Consider the following 19,372-nt stretch of genomic DNA (forward strand, 5'->3'; position numbering starts at 1 on the left):
AGGGGGTCTTAATTAATATACCTTTACGCGTGTAGACGAACTACTCTCACCAGTTGTTTCTCCAGCGTTCTAAACAGTACATTTCCGTGTAGGGTCATTCCTTGCCAAACGTCCCAGCCGTAATGCCGACCATCCCGAATTTTTTCAATAAAAATTGTGGCTCATCCTTGCATGGCCCACAACGCTCCGTCAAAGTATTTTTGTCCGAAAGTTGTTTTTCTTTTTGTAGCCGCCCTTTTATCTCCAGGGTTTGAAGAGAACTTAGGTCTGTCGAGAAATTCATTAAAAAATCAATTCTTTTTCAATCGCCATCATTTTTGCGGACATAATGTTGTGGCCGTGAACTGCCCTATGCCACATTGCCACAAAGATTGTTTTGCTTTTTTTTGCTTTCGTTACGCCCTTCAGAAAATGCACGATATTGCGCATTTTCGAACATTCATAGCAAATACAAATACACTCTCTCAGCCAGTGAAGCATTTTTTTCTGAATTTCACCATTGTGGAAAATTCTTAAAAATATATTGACACTAAAAAAAGGAGAAATGTGCGAGCAACCATTTGTCAAATTTGGAAAAATCTCCGTTCCGGCCCATATTCACCCCTAAATTGCGCATTGTAGTGCTCGTAGGAACAATATCAAATACAAGGCTTTTACTAGTAACCATCATCGAGTTTATTTCAGAAAGTTTAAGTGGAACAGGTTTTGTTTTAGCAGAGGAAAAAAGTTTTGAATTTGTACACCGACACTTCTCCACGTTGTTCCACAGAGCGTCTTCACTGCACGGCATGCGCCTGCCTTCATGAAAGACGGCGGTTTCGCGTTGCAAGAATACCTTTCCCTGCAAAGGCATTTCTTAGCGTCAATACGGGAATAAGGGATGGTTCGCGTATTGGTGGGAAAAATGCAACGTGAGCTAGCTGTGGTGCGCCCATTCCACGAGTATGTGTAGGCTTAACGGCTGGCTGGACATCAGACGTGCATTTAAACCATAAGTTTAGGTGATTCCCAATAACGCATGCAAATAAATCCGTTCAACTCGATTACTCGGCCACTGTTTGCTTCCTAATGTTCGGCATACATAAGGGTAGCACGCATAACATACACTGATGTTTTATATGTCTTTCTGGTGTACAGCTAGCTGTTGAGACTACACGTACTCGTAGAATGGGCGCACCACCGCTAGCTCCATGCACTTTTCCCGCAAAAACGCGAGCTATCCCTTTTCCCCGTATTGACGCTACGAAATACAATTGCAGGGAAAGGTATTCTGCGAGGCGTAAAAACACGGTGTTACAAAAACGCCAGCAAATTTTTTCTCATTATTTTCAAAATTTATAAATAAATGTCTACGAGGAACGACAACTACTTTGTTTCGATTGATTGTGACGCTTAACGCGCCGAAGCTACACAGGCGATGAGGCACGCTGTACGAGAGAGTGTGCTTGTATTTGCTATAAATGTTGGAAATGCGCAATATCATGTTTTTTCTGAAGGGCGTAACGGGAGCAAAAAAGCGAAAATCTTAAAAAATGTGGCATAGGGCAGTCCAGGGCCTCAACATGATGCCCACAAAAACAAATGGTGGCAATTGAGAAAGAAGTGACTTTTTTATGATTTTTTGACGGACCTAACTTTGCTTTAAACCATGGCTAAAAAACTTGGCTAAAAATTTGGCTAAAAAATTTGGAGCAAAATACTCTGAGGGAGCATTATGGGCCATGCAAGGATGAACCACAATTTTTACTGAAGAAATCCGAGATGGTCCCGTTTATGGCTGGGACGTTTGGCATGGAATGACCCTGAAGCATTTCAAGGCCGAAATGAATTGCGAGTATTTAGGCCTCTCGCAGCGTTTGACTTCAGTCGATGCAGCTCTGAGTTGTTTGAGAGTATTGTGCTACTTTAGCTGCGCTGGGCTTCTTGAAGAGAACTGGGTGTTGAGTGCCGTCTGCAGTGTTGGCTTAGTCTCCGTGGCCGAGATTTACTTCGGGGGAGAGAGAGAGAGAGAGAGAGAGAGAGAGAGAGAGAGAGAGAGAGAGAGAGAGAGAGAGAGAGAGAGAGAGAGAGAGAGAGAGAGAGAGAGAGAGAGAGAGATACTTCTTACGGGATGGCGAGAAGTGTGGGTAAATAACCCATGGTGGAGGTTCGGCGGTGCCAGGATTGGGAAGGTTCACCTTCTCCTCTCATGCTGTGTCTGGTAGTGCTGTCACTTAAAATATCGCCGCGGTACCAGCTACATACATGCGGTACCAGCTCACTTCGTGGGAGATGCAACTTCATGTATCACAATATTTGTACGCACGTTAAGTGGCTCGGGCTACTGAGTGGCCCCAGTGGCTGGGACCACTGAGATAACGCGTGGTGTCAAGAGCGCAGATTCTCGACATGGCCTGATTGCCGTTTTCTCTGCCCTCTTTTTCCTTCACCAGGTGGCGGCTCCAGACACGTTTCTGCAGACTTCCCCATCCCCGGTGCCCACCGAGCGACCCATGCTTCTGACGAACGAGGAGGCCATCTCGCGGCTCCACGGCAGCCCGGCACACACGACAGACGAGTCTGCGGCCGACGGCAGCACCCTGGAGAGGAGCGCCTCCATGCGCCTGCTCAGGCCCCGAGCGGGCGCATCGGACGAAGGCCTGGCCCTGGGCGCAGGCAGCCGGCTCAGCCGCAGCAGCTCGGTGCGGCTCTGCCGCTCGTCGCCGGCCCACGACGGACTCGGATCGACGCCCGCAGCGCCTCCGACGGTAGCCAGCGGCAAGCGCGCCACGCGCCAGGACGCAGCCAGCAAACGTACGTCTGTTCCCGCCGAGAATTCCTGTTCAGGCGACACAAAATGCCCGCTCTCGAGGCGTGTGCCGACCCAAAGGCCTTCCGCCGCAGACCAGAGCATCTCTCTCGCCAGACCGGTATTGACGGGAAAAGCATTGCCCAGGTCAGCGATCCTAAGTGACAGGGGCAAGACCGCGTGCGCTAAAATGCATTTCCTTTTTCTAAGCGGAGTTGTCACACTGTCCGTCTTCGTCGCTGTTGTCCGAATGGCCTCCGTCACCTGCAGTTGCTCCTGCAGCAGTGACATGACGTCACACAGCGCGCTCTGAACGACGTCCGCGTCGCAGAGTGTCCTGGGGATCTCCGGTTGTTAAAAGAGAAGATGCGTGCTCGCTACAGACAGCGTGCCAAGGGAAGTGGCGAAGAAAGGCCCACTACGGCGAGGTACAGGGTAAGGGACGGTTGCGGTCTTCGTAAAGCTCGGCTAGCTTCAGGGTTCCAAACATACCCACCTGCACCCCCACATCTCTGCGTCACCTCCGTGGATAGTATACCTCCTTCAAGCTCCTGACGTTAAAGATTTATCATATAAATTAGGTCTTAATAAAGCAAAGCACAGAATCGTGTTGAGCGCTATAGCGGTCCGGTTTTTCTGCACTATTGTGGCACGCTGTATGAAGACGAGCTGATAAAGAGTCATAACAGCGGCCTCTGTGCAGTCTCTTGCACGGATCTACAGGATTGGCCCCGCACCCAATGCGACGTGCAGTGCAGAGCGCCAAGTCGCGGCTTGGACACGGGTGCATGCACGAGTGCAGCGGCAGGCGGACTCAGGTTTCCTCTGTGTGCGTCAGCACCGCTGCTGCCGACTTGTTCATTTAGAACAGTGGGGGAGCAATTATCACGTCCCAAGACAGAAGACAACATCGGGCACTAAATATATTAGCCGCTGCATGCATGGGGCTAGCAGACATTGATGTCGAAAGGGGAAAAAATGGCTGTCCGTGGCGAGGCTCCCTAATGCGAAATTTGGGCGCAGCTGTTTAGCTGTTTCGACTTTGCAAAATATGTTGAGGCAAAGAATTTGCAAAAGAATGAGGCAAAGAGGCAAAACATACGTGATTAACCGGCAGCACCCATGTTCATTTAGTTAGGAACGCTCGTTGGGCTGGTTTTTACGATAGTAAGTGACAAAAAGTGGCAGCGCAAAGCCGGCGCGTGCGGGAGGAAAAGCAAGCACAAAAAGAACAGAACTCAGCGAAGGCGGGAAATTTTTATTGCATTGCACAAACCTCCGTTCCATTCATCACGAGAGGAGTGAGACAGGGCGGCGAGGAGCGTGACTGGTGGTATTAGTGAGCGGATAACGGCGCTACAGCCCATTATGGCGAATCACTGATCTGCACTTTCGACAGCTTTCATATTGAGTGGAACGGCTTTAATTTTTTAGTGTACAGTCGCGCTCACTATGACATCATTAGTATTCAGACGATTATATCGTCAAAACAATGACTATGGGCATATACGTTCGGATAAGGCTTGATTCATTAGGACGTTGTTCTCCTAATGCGCACTTGGTCTTTAACCCCGGATGCCAGACAAAGGTCATATAAAGCTGTGAATACTAATGAGCGGTGTAGGTCATAGTGAGCGCGACTGTACGTCAATTCACGGCTAAAATACGGAGGTGGTCCAGTGAACAGTGCTCCATTAATCGTAATGTTTCACAGGGCGGACCCGTTTCCTCTAATGGATAACTCACCAATCTTCGATTGGCCTTTCTTCCCATGTACACTCTCAGCTTCACCACAATGCACTCGAGTCACTAATCTTCGCGGCCAACAAAACGACTTCGTCGAATGGCGGCAACGCGCATGTCAATCCAACTAAAAAGTGTGATCTGCGCTGCGGCACTGCGCCATCCCGAACGTCATTCGTGAGTGCATGGCGGGATGCCACAGCGCAGACCGAACGTTTGGGTCAAATCATATGCTCGACATCGTCATTCGCTGACGTTTTATTGTTGGACGCATGTATTTGCCAGTTGAGTGCATTGTGGGGAAGCTGGGCCACAGGATCGCCTTAGAGTGCAGCGTATGATAACAGTTGGCCGCAGAGCAAGCAAACCGTTTCTGATCGCGGCCGGAGCTCGCTGAAGTAGGGTACCAGATGAAAATGAAATGCACTTGGGGGACCTGTGAAGAGGTGTAGGTCGCTCGGATTGTATCGCAATATATTATTCTTACCTCATTTTTCACGGACAATACCCATAAAACGCGCCCACGTAACTTTTTACCGCGTCAGCTGTTATCGCCATGAAACTATCGCTGCCATCGGCGTTATCGTCGACGCAGAAGATTGACCAGAACGTAACTATATAAAAATGTGGCGTCGCCTTCGTGCTTTTTTTGTTACCTTAATAACGCGTGCTACATGCTTGCTAAATGTGCATCCGCACTAAAAACATATGGAGATTATTCCACATATTCCGAACCCATCAGCCATTATCCAGTTATAGCTGTGGGTTGCCAAGCGACGCCCACACATATTTGAGAAACCTTGAGAGGCGAATAATAGAACTTTTTATTTATAACCCTCGCGTATAATAAAGAACAAGGACATCACCGGTGACTGCTACGTTGCCGCTGCATATTATGTTGGGGCGCTATCAAAATTTCCTTTTGCCCCCCGAACAGACTCAAATGTATGCAGCGCACGCTCGCTAGATGCCTGGAAGCTAGGGACAACACTAGTGAGAGAAGACAGCTATTTAGGGAACATATGCGCATGGGTAGTTTGCCCACTAACATAGTCTGAGACGGTGCACCGGCTGTCACAAGAAATGCTGCAACTTGGCTCGTTTATCGCATATATATCGAGAAAACAAAAAAATGCTAAGCAGCACCTGTCCAAGGTACGATATACCACGGCAGTTTACACCTGAGGCAGTCGAGGTAAACGCAGCTGCATACCATCCCGGATCAACCTGTCAAACGAAGAAACGGCTCGGAGGCATCTGGGTCCTCTGTTATACACTGCTCCAAATGTCTGCGTGCACTATCCCATTAAGTCGAAGCAGCGCATACACTCCTCCGTGTTAGCTTCTGTTAAACCGAGATGGTCGCCAATATATCTGCAGGCCAGGAAGTCTTGTGCAGTTGATCACAAAATTGAGCCATCACACATGGAAATCAAAGGCTCGCGGCTGATGACTACTGAACACGGGCAGAATAAAACCAGCAGCGTGCGCGGAAGCTCGCCAGCGACCGCCTTGCATAAAGATTGAAATGCACGCACTTGGGGCGCTGTCCCTTGTCACGCTCCGGTGTCGTTTGTCGTGTGTATACGAGCGGATCGTGTAGCGCTGTCGTTATCGCGCAAGCGCCCGTTGACAAAAGCGAGCCAACCTCCAATTATCGTGGCGATGTGTGCGCGCGCGCCGCGGTTCCCACCGCGTCCGCACCGCGGTAGCGTGACCGAATTCGCACGCGTGGTGGGCTCGTCTTGAGAACCGGACCGATCTTGTGCTGGCAGGCCTGCCGCGTCGGTGACGCGCGCGACCGCGCTTACACATGCGCCGGCGATGACAAGCGCGTTGGGCGATTGGACGCGCTTATGGTGGTCTTAACTCGGCCTGCCGCCCGCGGCGCCCGGGCCCCATTTCTCGGAGCTGGGTTATGCAAACGAGGCCGCCCTCTGTGTGTCCCTTTCTCAGCATCGATTCGCTGCCTATTTTTACCTTGCTCTAGGGTGGGGCAGACTTAGATCCTCGATTCACGAAAAGTTTCCAGATAACGAGTCGTCTTGGTGCTGTCTTCCGTGTCCAAAGGAAAATTACTCGTATCGTCACTACTCACTCCCAGGGTGCTTATTCGAGGAGCCGCGAGTCAGCGTGGGATTTTTCTGAATGTTTACTCAGGCTCGTCTGAGCACTCCACTCCATATCTCTGCTCACCTCCGAACAGGGTCAAAACAACAAGTAACGTTTGTACGCCAGGCAAGATACAGTACTTATACAGCCAGCAGCAAAAATATAAATACCAGTGACCAATCAGGAATAGTAGCGGGAGAGTTGTTCCCTGTGTTCGCTTTGACGTCCCGCTAGGTTGTCCTCTCTATGCAGAAACGATTGACTGGCTTAAACGCAAGCGTAGTTTCTGTCTAGTAATAGTTTAGGTAACCCTGTAGCTATTTTTTTATTCTTCTTGCGATTTTTTCGGAAACAGAAGTGTGTACCCACGATATTTAAAAGAACGTTCGCTGTGAGGTTAGGCATTTTGTAGGCAAGCTCGAAGAACGAAGCGGATATCTAGAAAACAACAAACTATATTGATTACTGCAGCTGTTGAAATGCAAATTGTCCTGGAGCTTTGAATTTCCCGTTTGTTGTGTTTCATTGTCTGCTATGCCGCAAATACAGATATTCATAAGTAGATTTTTTTTTCTCCAGTGAAAGGAGTCAGAGGGAACAATTATGTGAAGTTTAATCTCTTGATGGAGAAGGGGGGCTTTTGAACAACTATATGTTTCGCAGCCATTTCGCTGTTGGGAGGGAGTCGATGACTGCAATCACAGGCAGAGGGCGCCCAAAACGAGTTAACTTACGTGCTTCGCTCAGGAAGTAAAGCCGGTGTTCGGAGTAAATGACAGCGTATTTGTTTTTTCACTGCTCAGGACGGCCCGGCACAAAGTGCGCCTGTTAAACGGCTAGTAGGCCGACGATTCGTATAGCGGCGGAGGCTCTTGGTGAAGCTTCACTTGTTCCCCTTATACAAACCACCTGTGTAGCACAAAGCATAACATTACACTTGTGTCAGGTCATTCAAGCCAGAATAGTACTACAAATCGGCACATCATTTGCACAGCACTGTAGGCATAACGTAGAAGAAAACCCAGGCGAGATCCGAATGTCACGTGCGCGGCATTTGCACATCTCCTTTTTGTCCAGCCATGATTCCTGCGTGGATCTTATGAACCCAAATTTGGATGCCCGAGCTCTTTAAAGATAAGCGCGCGTCTGGGCTGTGACCTGCTCTTACTGCGGTAACCGGGGTAAACTTGCCACAGCACATGGGCGACTATGGAACCGCGCGTTGTTTAACCCCAAGTACGCCTAGACACGATTCCTTGCACGAAAAAAGACTCACCGTTGATTTGGTAATGGTCTCAAGGCTGGATTCTCTTCCTGGTGTGCGCAATTTTATCTACGAATCGGACGAGCCAGTGCGCTATATTGGGCTGCCGAGGGCTGAACTGTCAGCGCGCGAAAAGATCTGCTCTTGTAATTTCACTTCGAAGTATAAGCTGAACTGCACGTTGATTGGTCCCGAAGCAGTTTTTCAGTGAGCACTTATGTTGTCGGCCTGGAAGCTACAGCGCATGGTTGTTCACGGAAGGTCCAGAGGGATGGGGGCTGCGTCGGAACATCCGATATCCATTAACCGTTTGATAAGGAGAGCGAGACAGACCGGTTTAATCAGTGTCCTGCTAGGTCAGGGACCCGACGAGGTACTTTCAAACGTCCCTACTGAGGAATGGCAAAAAACACAAGAACAAGAAAAGGAAAACAATTGTGGCGCGGTAATTACCTTGTGCGCGCACATACAGTTCAGGGAAGTCGCTTTCGCACCATATTCCGGCGATTCCTCTCTGAAGGATGTTTTATATCGTGGGCTAATTACTTCTCACGACTGATTTTTGGGGCCTAAATTTTTTTCTGGTTACACTAACGAAATGGTTCGCGTTAGAAAAGAGCGGAAGTAATATTGCGCAGAAAAAGAAACAATTTTTTTTTCTCCCAGCACGTATGACCCAGTTTGCCTCAATCATGACGATTGGCTGCAATGATCAAACACGACCGCTGCATTCGTTATTTTTGGCCCATACGACGACGACTGCGTACGCAACTACATCTCTCGTCACGCGACGGGAGTGAGAGGTCGCTAATCGCAACCTAATGCCGGGGAGAAAGCTGGGTTACACAAACAGATGCCAAGTGGGCCCTAGATTCTCATTTTTTTCCCCTCGCTGCCTTCGTTCGCTCATGGGAAGACTGCCAGCCCGCAAATCGCAGTCTTCCTTGCTGAGCGCGTCGCGGTCCGCTCGCATTGTGTGTGCCCAAGGTATTGGGGCCTTTGAAGAGACGCGTCGACTTGGCTGGCCGTGACCGCTGGCTCCATGTAAAAGGAACGCCGGCACCCGTGCCGACATCGTACTTTGCGGCCACCGTGGCCGGGCGCCTGGCACGTCTCTTTCTTCATTTGCTTTTAGGCTTGCGGTTCGAACGAGCTCATCTACGGCCAACAGGATCAGCGGCTCGCAGGCAAACCAGCTATTGCACAGATTGGAGCGAAAGGGGCGCGTTTGATGAGATAGTTTTTTTTTTTTTTTTTGCATTTGTAGGCGATGTTTGTGCTGATATTAAACGAACATTCTTCGTTCAACGTGTGCTCCAGCTTACCCTTTGGCATAGCCTTGGACGGAGCTACGACAAGGGGCTGAGCGTATTTTTGCTGCTGGAGGTTATGGAAAGTGGGGTTTTATTTTAACCCTGCAAATTGGCTTTTTAGCCCAGTTTTTTTATTTTATATAGGCTTTGAAGCTTCCATAGCTCTGCTGTAGCGCGTATTGGTTGTTCTCCACTTTATTTCCTGTTCCTTTTTTTATGCGGGAGGGGGCGTCACGGAATTTTTAAAGGATTTTGAAAGGACAAAAGGTGCGCAAAAGGTGGCACAAAAGGTGCGCCTTCGATTATATTGTTCTATGTATTGCCTATCTATTATTACAATGCAGTTACAATGTACATTACAATGCAGTTAAAACCAATATTGATATATTCTGTTTCTTTTTCCTTGTTTGTATCTGTCTGTCTTTTTTCTCTCTTTTCTTTCTTTTTCTTTCTTTTTTTCTTCTTTGCCCCTTTTTTTCGGTATTCAGTTACCGCTGTCAATGAGTGCTTTTGGCCGTAATGGTGGCGGCTGCTTCCGGGCACCGCCGCACAAGCCCACCTGTTGGCTTTGGCGGGCCCATTTTCTGTACCTTTGTATGTACTGCATGTTGATAATAAATAAGGGAAGGTCAAAATTTGAATTTTCATGACGTCATTCTCTTGTTGACGTTTTAAGTTCATAGTCCTCAAAAAGTGCCGAGCCACGTTACTGAATATAAACGTGAAACGGTATTAAGCCCGTTATACTTATTGCGAATTTCGCCGACGACCATCACCCAGCCGCAGCAGCCGCCGGGACGCGTCGCGGCCGCCATTCCCCAGATATTCTAGTTCGCTCTGCCGCGGTGGGAGAGAGAGAGAAATAACATTTATTTAAAGAACCCCCCCCCCCTCCCCCCCTGCCCCCCCTTTATGGGGCGGTGGCGGCTGCCCACAGGGCCGCAGCGACCTGGAGGCCTCGGGAGGTGACTAGCACCTGGTCCGAAACCTCGGAGCTCCGCATAGCCTGCTCCCAGGCCTGGGGGGAAGGGAGCGGTGGGTAGGGATTCTTGGGCACTGCCCAGTGCACCACAGTGCGGGCAGCGGAGTGAGGGAAACAGGTGGGGGTGGGAGTGCTGTAGGATCGTGCGGTGAGGGAAGGTGTGCGCTTGGATGATGCGCCACATGCGGGCCTCCTCTGGTGATAGGGAGCTGTGGGGTGGGGGGTCCGACGGTTCAGTCTATGGTGGAGTGTAATGTGTACAGGGGGGTGGGGATGCTGTGGTTAGGAGCAAAAAAAGCAGGAGCCCGGGTAACGAGTTCTCGAGCATGTGAATGTACTGCCTCATTGCAAGCCAGTGTGGGCCGGAGTCCACAGTAGCTCCACAGGATCCTGGGGAGGATGTCGGAGGATGATACGGAGAGCTTGTGGAGAGATACGTCCCTTAAAGTTCGATAGTGCATGCTGGGAGTCGGAGAGTATGGTGGTGGGTTGGGGCTGTTGAACTATGGCGAGGGCAATGGTAACTTCCTCTGCCACCGTAGGAGAGGAGGTGAGGACAGACATGGTTGTGGGGTCGGGAGGGCCGTGCATAGAAGTGGCGTAAGCCTGATTGTTCGAGTATTGAGCTGCGTCCACATAGATGGTAGTGGGGGAGAATGGGTGGGAGATGGTGTGGCGCTTGGCACGTGCCATGCGGCGGCTTGCATGGTGGAGAGGGTCTATGTTGCGAGGAAAAGGTTTGATGAGGAGTAGGCCGCCCGTATGTGTGGGGGTATAGGCAGTTGGGGGGGGGGGGGGAGTTTGAATTGGGTTGATATTGAGGGAGGCTAGGATGTGGTGTCCAGTGGAGGAGCGGGAGAGACGGAAGATTTGGGAGGAGCGCTGCGCTTCGATGAGTTCCTGTGTAGTGTTGTGGAGTCCCATAGCTGTAAGGCACGTGGTAGAGGCATGGGGAGGTAAAAGCAACGCGTGGCGGTAGGCTTTGCGTATAAGGCCGTCGAGCTGTGCGTGCTGGGTTTGTGTGAGGGGGGTGAAAGGAAGGTGGTAGGTTAATCGGCTGATTAGAAAGATTTGGAGAAGACGTATGCGGTCAGTCTCTCCCATGCCGTGTTGGCGGTTTGCCACCCGGCGGATAAGGTGAGAGGTTTGGGCTACGTATTGTTTGATGTGAGTGAGTGCTATGTGAGGGGAGCGAGTGGAGGTGATGTGGAGCCCTAGACTGCGGAGATGGGTGGTTTGGGGGGTAGGTGTGTTGTGTGCAAATAAGCAGATTTTAGGGGGGGGGGGCGGCGGTTTGTGTGGTGGAAGGACGAGTAGGGCTGACTTGGTGGGGGAGCAGTTGAGCGTTAGGGATTGGATGCATTGCAGGGTGGTAGTGAGACCTGCCTCTAAGGTTTCCTCGATGTGTGCGTCGCTGCCTGAAGGAACCCAGAGAGTTATGTCGTCTGCATAGAGAGTGCTGCGGAGGTGTGGGATATTGTGGAGGGCTGTAGCTAGGGGGATAAGAGCTGTGTTAAAATGAAGAGGTGATAGGACAGCCCCTTGGGGTGTGCCGCGGGCTGGCATAGGGAAAGGGGGGGACTGCAGGGTGCCCAGACGTATCGTTGCCGTACGGGGGGAGAGAAAGTTCCGGATGTAGGCGTAGGTGTTGAGGCCGAGGCCGAGTGAAGTGAGTTGACGTAATATGGCGTTGTTGGAAATGTTATCAAATGCTTTGTGCAGATCTAAAGACAGATTGGCCGCCTTGTCACGTGTAGGGCGGTGGTGTAGACTGTCGTGGTGGACCTGTATAAGAGCGTCCTGGGCTGAAAGATGCGGTCTATATTCCAGCATATTTGGGGGGGAAATGTTGTTGTATTCAAGGTAGTGGGTGATTCGGGCGTGTATGACATGTTCCAATAATTGGCCGAGACAAGAGGTCAGAGAGATTGGACGGAGGTGCAGGATGTCCAGAGGTTTATTAGGTTTGGGGATAAGTGTTATAACAGAGTGGGCCCAGCTACCGGGGAGAGTATGGTTGTGCCAGTGTGTGTTGAGCACGGTAGTGAGGTGGTCAATGGTGAGGTCGTCAAGATGGCGGAGGAGTGTATTTGTGATCCCATCCGCTCCGGGAGCAGTTGACGACGGAGTGTGAACAACGCGGCTTTCATTTCTTCGAAAGTGATGGAGGCATCGAGTTTGTCATTGGTTGGGCCAGTGTATTCAGGCTGCTCAGGTACGTCGGGAGCAGGGTGGATACAGAGTTGTTTAAGTGTTATAAGAAGTGCGTCGGGGTCCTGATTGAGAGAGTGCATCAGTTGTTGTACCCGACCGTTGGTGTGGTGTTTGGAGTTTTCCGGATTAAGGAGGTGGCGTAGAACGGCCCAAGTGCGTTTAGTAGAAAGCGTTCCGTTGAGGGAGTCACACAGCTGGTTCCAGTTGGTGCGGGCGAGGGTTTGTGCGTGTTGGAGACGAGCTACTTTACGTTTGAGGGTACGATTGTGCTTCTGCTGCCTCCAGCATTTTTCCGGGATGTTAAAAATCACCCGGGCAACGGTGTTGTCGGGTGCCGACACATGCGCAGCCACTTCGTAGCACTGCCCCCGAATCGTGAGGGAGCTTACCGCAGCATACTTGTTCGCGCGTTCCTCGGATGGGGTGCTGATGAGCATGTCGTTGGCAGCCTGCTGGATGCGGACATGATCGACGGGGTTTAAGGGTATGCCCGCTTGGTGCATGACGGCATCCGCGAGAGAAGCTTGTGCCACTGACTTCAGGTCCAGTCCACCACGCGGGCGCACAACGATTTTGATGTCCGTGGCCGGTAGTGGCGAAGTGGGAGGTTGACGGGGTGGCGGTCGAGAGCCGGATCTTTTTTGGGGCGAGGCAGGGGCCGAGTGAGGGGGTGTTCGTGGTGGGGCATTTGCAGCGTCGTGGAAGGCTCGCTGTCTGCGACAAATTTCCGTCCATCCAGGTTGGCTGAGTTCCGTGGGGTCAATTTCTTCTCCGGCCACAGGCCACAGTAACCTCCATGGTCGAAGGGTGTTCAAACGGCGCGCCGCGGCTTGCGCGTGCACCTGCGTTCCTACGCCGGCGACGGGGCCCGGCCCGCTGTGCTAGGCCTTAATAGGCATAGCTTGCTGTGCGGCGTGGCTGAAACTTCAAAAAGCTGTAACTGACCGTTGAATGGCCCTATTTTCCTGACGGTGTCTGCGCGATCCGTAGAGCTTTACGGACCCGGCGGTGCAGGGCTGGCGTGCAGTGGGGCACTTTAAGCGATGAAACTGGCGTTCAAATGCAGAGCCGGTGTGAAGGCGTGCTCATCGCTCGGCCCCCTGGTGGGCTTTTTTCGCCGCGGTGGGAAGAATACTTTCCACTGTGTATCTATTAGTGTTAGAGCGCCGGCGAACTGCCTGTTTGTCGCCGCCGCGCCGCCGCATCCCGGGGAGTACTGCTGCCGCTGGGCGAAGTTCGGCGGCGAAATTTGCGCCACTTCGGGCTACTTTTCCGACATTCTTGTGGCGTGCAGTACCGCCTATGAACGACCTTGAAATCCTGTACGCTAATTGGCTGATGGGTTGGAATCTGAGCGGTCTCACCGCCAGGCACTCTGTAGCGCCGCTACACTGACGACTATTGAAACTGTCTGCGAAGTATCTTTATTTTTGGCGCCGAAAACTGTCGGGACAATTGTTAAGGGCGTTAGGAATGTTAACTTTTCACGCATGAAGACTTCGATTGCGCTTGAAGATCGGCGTGTTTATTTTTTCCCAAGATTTGTTGGTGTGTCCCGGTCGGGGGAAGCCCGTTCGTGACCCCCCTGTGCCGTTTTGTCCCCCTGGGCGTGCAGGCGACGGCAAGGCGTCTATGTTCAGCCGCTGGTTCCGGCGCAGCCGCTCCGAGAAGCGACCCGAGTGCAAGAAGCAGCTGTCCAGCTTCTCGGCGCAGTTCCCGCCGCTCGAGTGGAGCGACCCGGACTACGCGCGCTTCCACTCGCGGGCCACGCAGACCAACGCCGTCACGCAGCCGGACACGCACCCCTACGCGGCTCTGCTCAAGGTCAGTCGAGCCTACTGTACCTTCCGGGGTAGGGGACACAGTGCGCACGCCGATAATTTCATCGATCGGATCGGTTGGACGGGAGTTTAGTCTCTGAGAATCGCCCGTCGCCGCTTAAAGGCTGGCTCATTTCGGGCCCCGAAGTGGTGAAGACTTCGCCACATGGAGGAAAAGATTTACGATGAAAACAGTGTTTGCAGGGGAAACCCTGGTTCGGTGCCATCTGCCTGAATGTCGCTGGAGTACGGAAAATGCCTACAAGAACTAGTTGCAACCCGAGGCTGCGAAAATCATCTTTATGCTGTCATATACAATCACGCGAGCAGAAAAAAAATAATAAAAAACAGAAATGAAAAGAACTTACCTACCGTTCCCCGAAATTTTCTTATGCTGGTAATAACAGTAGCCAAAATGTTGTTACTGGCAAAGGTGGCAGAGAGGAAGGGACGCTGGCCTCACCTTTCCTTCCCGCCCCCCTGCCTTCAGTTGTTACGCTGTTCAACCTCGCTATTACAACTAAATAAAAGAAAGAACCACACGGTGTATGCAGATGTACCCGGTAGATTCGATATGCCTGAATACATTAGTTGGCGATTTCACTAACAATATTTGCATAAACCGACCATGGGGCATTTATGAAGCTGTGCGGGTGCTCTTCGTAGCAATTTTACTGACGCAGTAGAAGTTGAAACCGAATAAGCCGGGATAACAGACGGTGACGGCTGCCGCCCCAGGTTTTTCTCCGCGCTTTCGAAGAACTCAAGAACACCGCGTAGCCCAAGCCTCTGCCTTCACTGCCAGCTTTCTGCGAAATCGTCGAGTGTGCACAGTACTTGGCTCCCTACAGCTGCCACATATTCCAGCAAAGCATGCTCAGCGAAATGCGCAGCAGTAAACACTCCTCTGAATCACGTGTAATGAGTTAATTCTAACCTCGGGAGCTTTTTGGCGCGCCCAAGGTCCGATTTCGTGCGAATTCTTGAAATGTTAGTCCAGACAGCTGAGGTTTTCACTGCGCTTTTACATCGCAACTTTACGTTGTTCGAAACTGGCCGAAGTTCAGTATATCTGGGTTTGATATGGTGAACTTGAACTTCATAGGACGCAGCAATGTCGTCAGCACAGCTGCTGCACCATTTAAGGAGGAACTATTGTTTAACCTGACCACCATGCCCTAGAAGAAGTAACGGGACCACTTTGGAATCGTTTAAAGCCTATAGCAACGTTGACGAATGGAACGGCTGTCCCGTTTTATGTGCCAATAATTATGGTCGTTTATGTTATCCGACCGGCTGGCTGCAGCAATGCTGCAAGACGAGTCATTTTCAGTCTGTGCCTTAAACCTTGTTTCCAGTCCCCATTTAGTAGAAGTGTATATATTCCGTCTTTGGACTGTGTAAACGTACGGCAGAGGAACACAGCTTAATGATTTCCACCGAAATTATGTTCGCATGCGCTATTGTACCGAGGCTTTTACCACCAGGATAGGTTAGACCACGAGACGTAGCTTAGACGGAGCTGAATTCTGCAGTTGCTTCGTCCGCGTGGTTAACTCGCCAGGAACGAATACGCACGCATGAACTACATAAACAGAACCACAACACAAAGGAGAGAAAAAGAAAGGAGTAGGTCCACGCTGGTCATGGTCCTGCGGTCACGAGATTGCTGTAGCGTCCCTTGAACGCTCCCGCGCGAGCGCGAAGTAATTGCTAGTTGACCCACGGAGGTCATGCTTACAATGGCTCCAAATTTTTCATCCAAAGAAGCCGTGCGTAGCCGTCCTTTTTAGTCTCCCGTGAGATGAGCGAGCACTCCGCGCTGTTTCCAGCCTTACGCCGTGGCCTCACTCCAGCTTGGACCGTTTCTTTTTCACACGCGGTACACGTATTAACGCACCCAAGGAAGTAGCAGCGGGCCACAGCTCACACCGCCAGCGTGTACAAGGTGAAAGAGGGGCGCATTGAAAGGAAGACAGGGAAGCTTCTCTCAGATGAGGCCATAATGAGATGAGGTCATAATGAGGCATCGGATGGATGGCCGGTTCTACGCTGTTCCCTCTCTGCTAGGCTAGTCGAGGTTTATTTCCTCTTGTTCGGTAAAGCTACAACACTGCATTACTGACAGGTTGTCTATCGAGGCGGTATCCCGTTCGGTACTCTTGATGTTTCTCGCCACTTGAAATTCATCATACACCTGCAGCGTAGAAAGCCCTGCATCTAGAAAGGCTCACAAATTTTCATTCTTCACGAAAGATTTCCCCCTCTATTTCTCTGCAAATATGTGCAGTTTACTCATATCAGAATTTTATTAGGTTTGGTCATTCTAGACAAAAAGAAAATGTTCGCAGTGGGAGTTTTGCGCTTGAGGCTCCGCATGAGCTTTGAGGCACGGCGCAATGCAGGGATACTGATTGATTGCGAGCACCTGTCTAAATCTTCCACACGAGAGTGCTTTTCACCTCCATCAGAAAAACAGTTGCCGACCATGGAACTCGCGACCTTGTGCTCACTTCAGCGCCACTGAGCCGCTGCGCGGGTGTGAACCGTATATAGGGAAGCCCTAAACAAAGGCGCAAATTACAATAAAGGGCGACACGTTGCAGATCTATTCGGGGTGCGTGAGCACGGATCCGTTTTTAGAGTTCGGTCGATGCACCTTGATTGCTTATGATGCTTCCTTGAGTTATGCTGAGACACCTTCGTTTGCTTCAGCTGCTGCTCTTGGAACGCCTTCGTTTCCGTTTTAAGCCATTTCGTCCGACGCACCGTCGTGAGGACTAACGCTTGCTACCCCACATCGCCCCATCATTCTGCACACGGCGCGATTCCTCCCTGAGGCCCGCGCGCTGCGGCCATGCTCACCCACTGCTCAGGCGCGGCGTTCCGCTCCCGAAGCTTCACCGATCACAACAAACAAACCCGGCGAGTTTCAGCCTCCTACGCTTCCCCAAAAAAGTGTTTCTTCGCGTTGAGCACTCTATCACACAGGGGGCAAAGGCGGGCATATTACCGTGCTTGATGATTCCTCAGTTGGGCTGGATCACTCTGGCGGAAAACACGTCTTGCTGACATAAAGGTAAACACCTTATGTACTTGAAGCATGAGGAAGAATCCGCAACTCGGTAACAACATTATTTTCGTAGGCCGCAGTGAAGCAGAGAAGCGACCGCAAGACAGATTTGTCCTTAAACACAAATGAAGACACTTTGTCAGCGCAGTTAAGCTACTAAAGATGTTATACGGCAACAGGCGCAGCTTTCACTGCATGCACTACAGCATTGTCCTCAACGGCGTTGCTTGCCCATTACTTGCTATACCGGGTCGTGGCCGAAACCTATGCATTTAGGACGTGTGATGTTCCTTAACGCCTCCCAGTTTACACGTCGGTCATTAGCTGTCGGACCTGCGTCGCTTATGCCAAGCTGTTTCCCTTTCTGAAAAACACATCCATCCATCAATCTGTTACCCGTCGTTCTGACGTGCTTACAACCCCCAAAGAAAGGAAAGAACGCTGTTGTTCTCAGTCCCTGCAGGCATGCTGTCACCTCGTGAGTTCTTCTTCTGCCCAACGGCTTTCCCGCCAAACACGGCGGTCTTCTTCTTGCTTTAAGTAAAAACACACACGTAACTATGCAATTTGCTGTGACCAAGTGTCCTGCAACAATAGCAGGGCTGCGTGCCTACTGCCAGCAACCGCGTTTACACACTTTTGGGGGCAGCACGGCCTGTAGAAAAAGCCGCATTCAGGCTATGCCAGCATCGCAGGTGCGTTTTTAGCCGCCGCAGCCAGCAGTGCCACTACATTGCACCGAAAGCTTATAATTACCCTACGATTTAAGGAAGCTCACTGGCCCCAAGACTGGATTATCTTGATCAAACGATTGGAGGATTTAGCCGCGGAAAATTTTACTTTCCCACGGTCGTCAGTGCGGATCGTCTTGTGGTCATTGACCTCGTCGTCTTTTCTCGAGAACGATAGCTTAAGAAGAGGAGGAAACCCAAACGCCTTGTTATGAAAGTGGTGTCGGCTGCGTCCGCATGCGTGGTTTGGGCGAAGCGATGGCACGTATACGGTGGGAAACTGCCCATGGCGTCTCACGACGAATCGGCGCATGTACACACCGTGGGCAGTCACGCAGTAATGAGAAAACACTGCCATTATTCGGCGAGAACTTCGAGACGGACCGTATACTTAGCGATTTATACGTGTGTCCTGTCGTTACGAAGGTATTCCCTTCCAAGGAGCTTCCTAGATCGCGTCGGCGCTAATTGAGCGGCTCGAAAAACCGACTCCTCGACCATTGTTCGAAGTCATGCGTGGGCCCGTGACCGAAAAACGAAGCGCCGTCCCTCGTTAACCTTGGCCTTACCCTATACTGAGCACACACTCGAGCGCTCTCAGCTGGGCTACTAATTGAGGACAGCGGCTTCTGATTTACACTGCGCGAGCCACCTCCGCGTTAGCGTTTGTCGTTACTCAGTTCATTTACCCTTCGCGAATACGCACATTACGAGCAGTAATTGTCAGCCACACGTAGTATACGGTTTTTCCTACCAGACGAATGAATGGGGATGTTGACTCGCGGTGACCCCGCACGGCTATTAGCGGTGCACTAAGTGTCCGAATGGAGCTCGAATGTCTCCAACCTTTGTACCCGGCGTATAATTGTCAGTTTAGCTCTTCGCAGTAGGGTTATTAAGCTGCTGGAGGTTGGGCGGTAGTTGGGAACGATTAATTAGAGTACGTTCCCTGGCTTGCCTAAATGCGGTAGCCGAATTAGATCAGTCGCACAGCCATGCATAGCGTCGCTTCCTCTACGTGAGAAATGCTTTCGCCGTTGACGCGGCGACGGAGAGCATGCATACAGCAGCGTATCCTGGTAGCAGTTAGTGCATGCCAGTTGCCCGATTGGGGACAGAGAGAACTGAGCGCTTCGCAATACGCGGAAAGACTCCGCACTTGGAAGGTCGTATGACCGCGATAATGCGGGCTACGTGCCGTGCGTGAGACCCGGCGGTAACAAAAGTTTCGGCGCAATCTGGTGGTTGAGTTTAACGAGCTCGTCCACGGGAGAGAGAAATAGAGAGAGGAGTTGCTAACGGCCCCTGTCCGGAATAAACTCTGGCGTATTC

The 19,372-nt window shown here is 51.1% G+C and overlaps 1 protein-coding gene across 1 annotated transcript in view; it reads left to right on the plus strand.

The window, feature by feature from the left end:
• The window catches only part of Ko (Stork-head domain-containing protein knockout), a 320,814-nt gene extending 305,798 nt beyond the window's left edge, over positions 1-15,016 (plus strand). Inside the window, exons 3-5 of the mRNA XM_077687063.1 lie at positions 2,433-2,793; positions 14,032-14,240; positions 14,975-15,016. Of these exons, the coding sequence (XP_077543189.1) occupies positions 2,433-2,793; positions 14,032-14,240; positions 14,975-15,016 (612 nt within the window). The remainder of the gene's footprint in view (positions 1-2,432; positions 2,794-14,031; positions 14,241-14,974) is intronic.
• The last annotated feature ends 4,356 nt before the right edge of the window (positions 15,017-19,372 follow it).

This window comes from Haemaphysalis longicornis, unplaced genomic scaffold (genome assembly GCF_048455015.1).
Source record: "Haemaphysalis longicornis isolate Haplotype H1 unplaced genomic scaffold, Haemaphysalis longicornis Haplotype H1 scaffold_1, whole genome shotgun sequence".
NCBI classification, from domain to species: Eukaryota; Metazoa; Arthropoda; class Arachnida; order Ixodida; family Ixodidae; genus Haemaphysalis; species Haemaphysalis longicornis.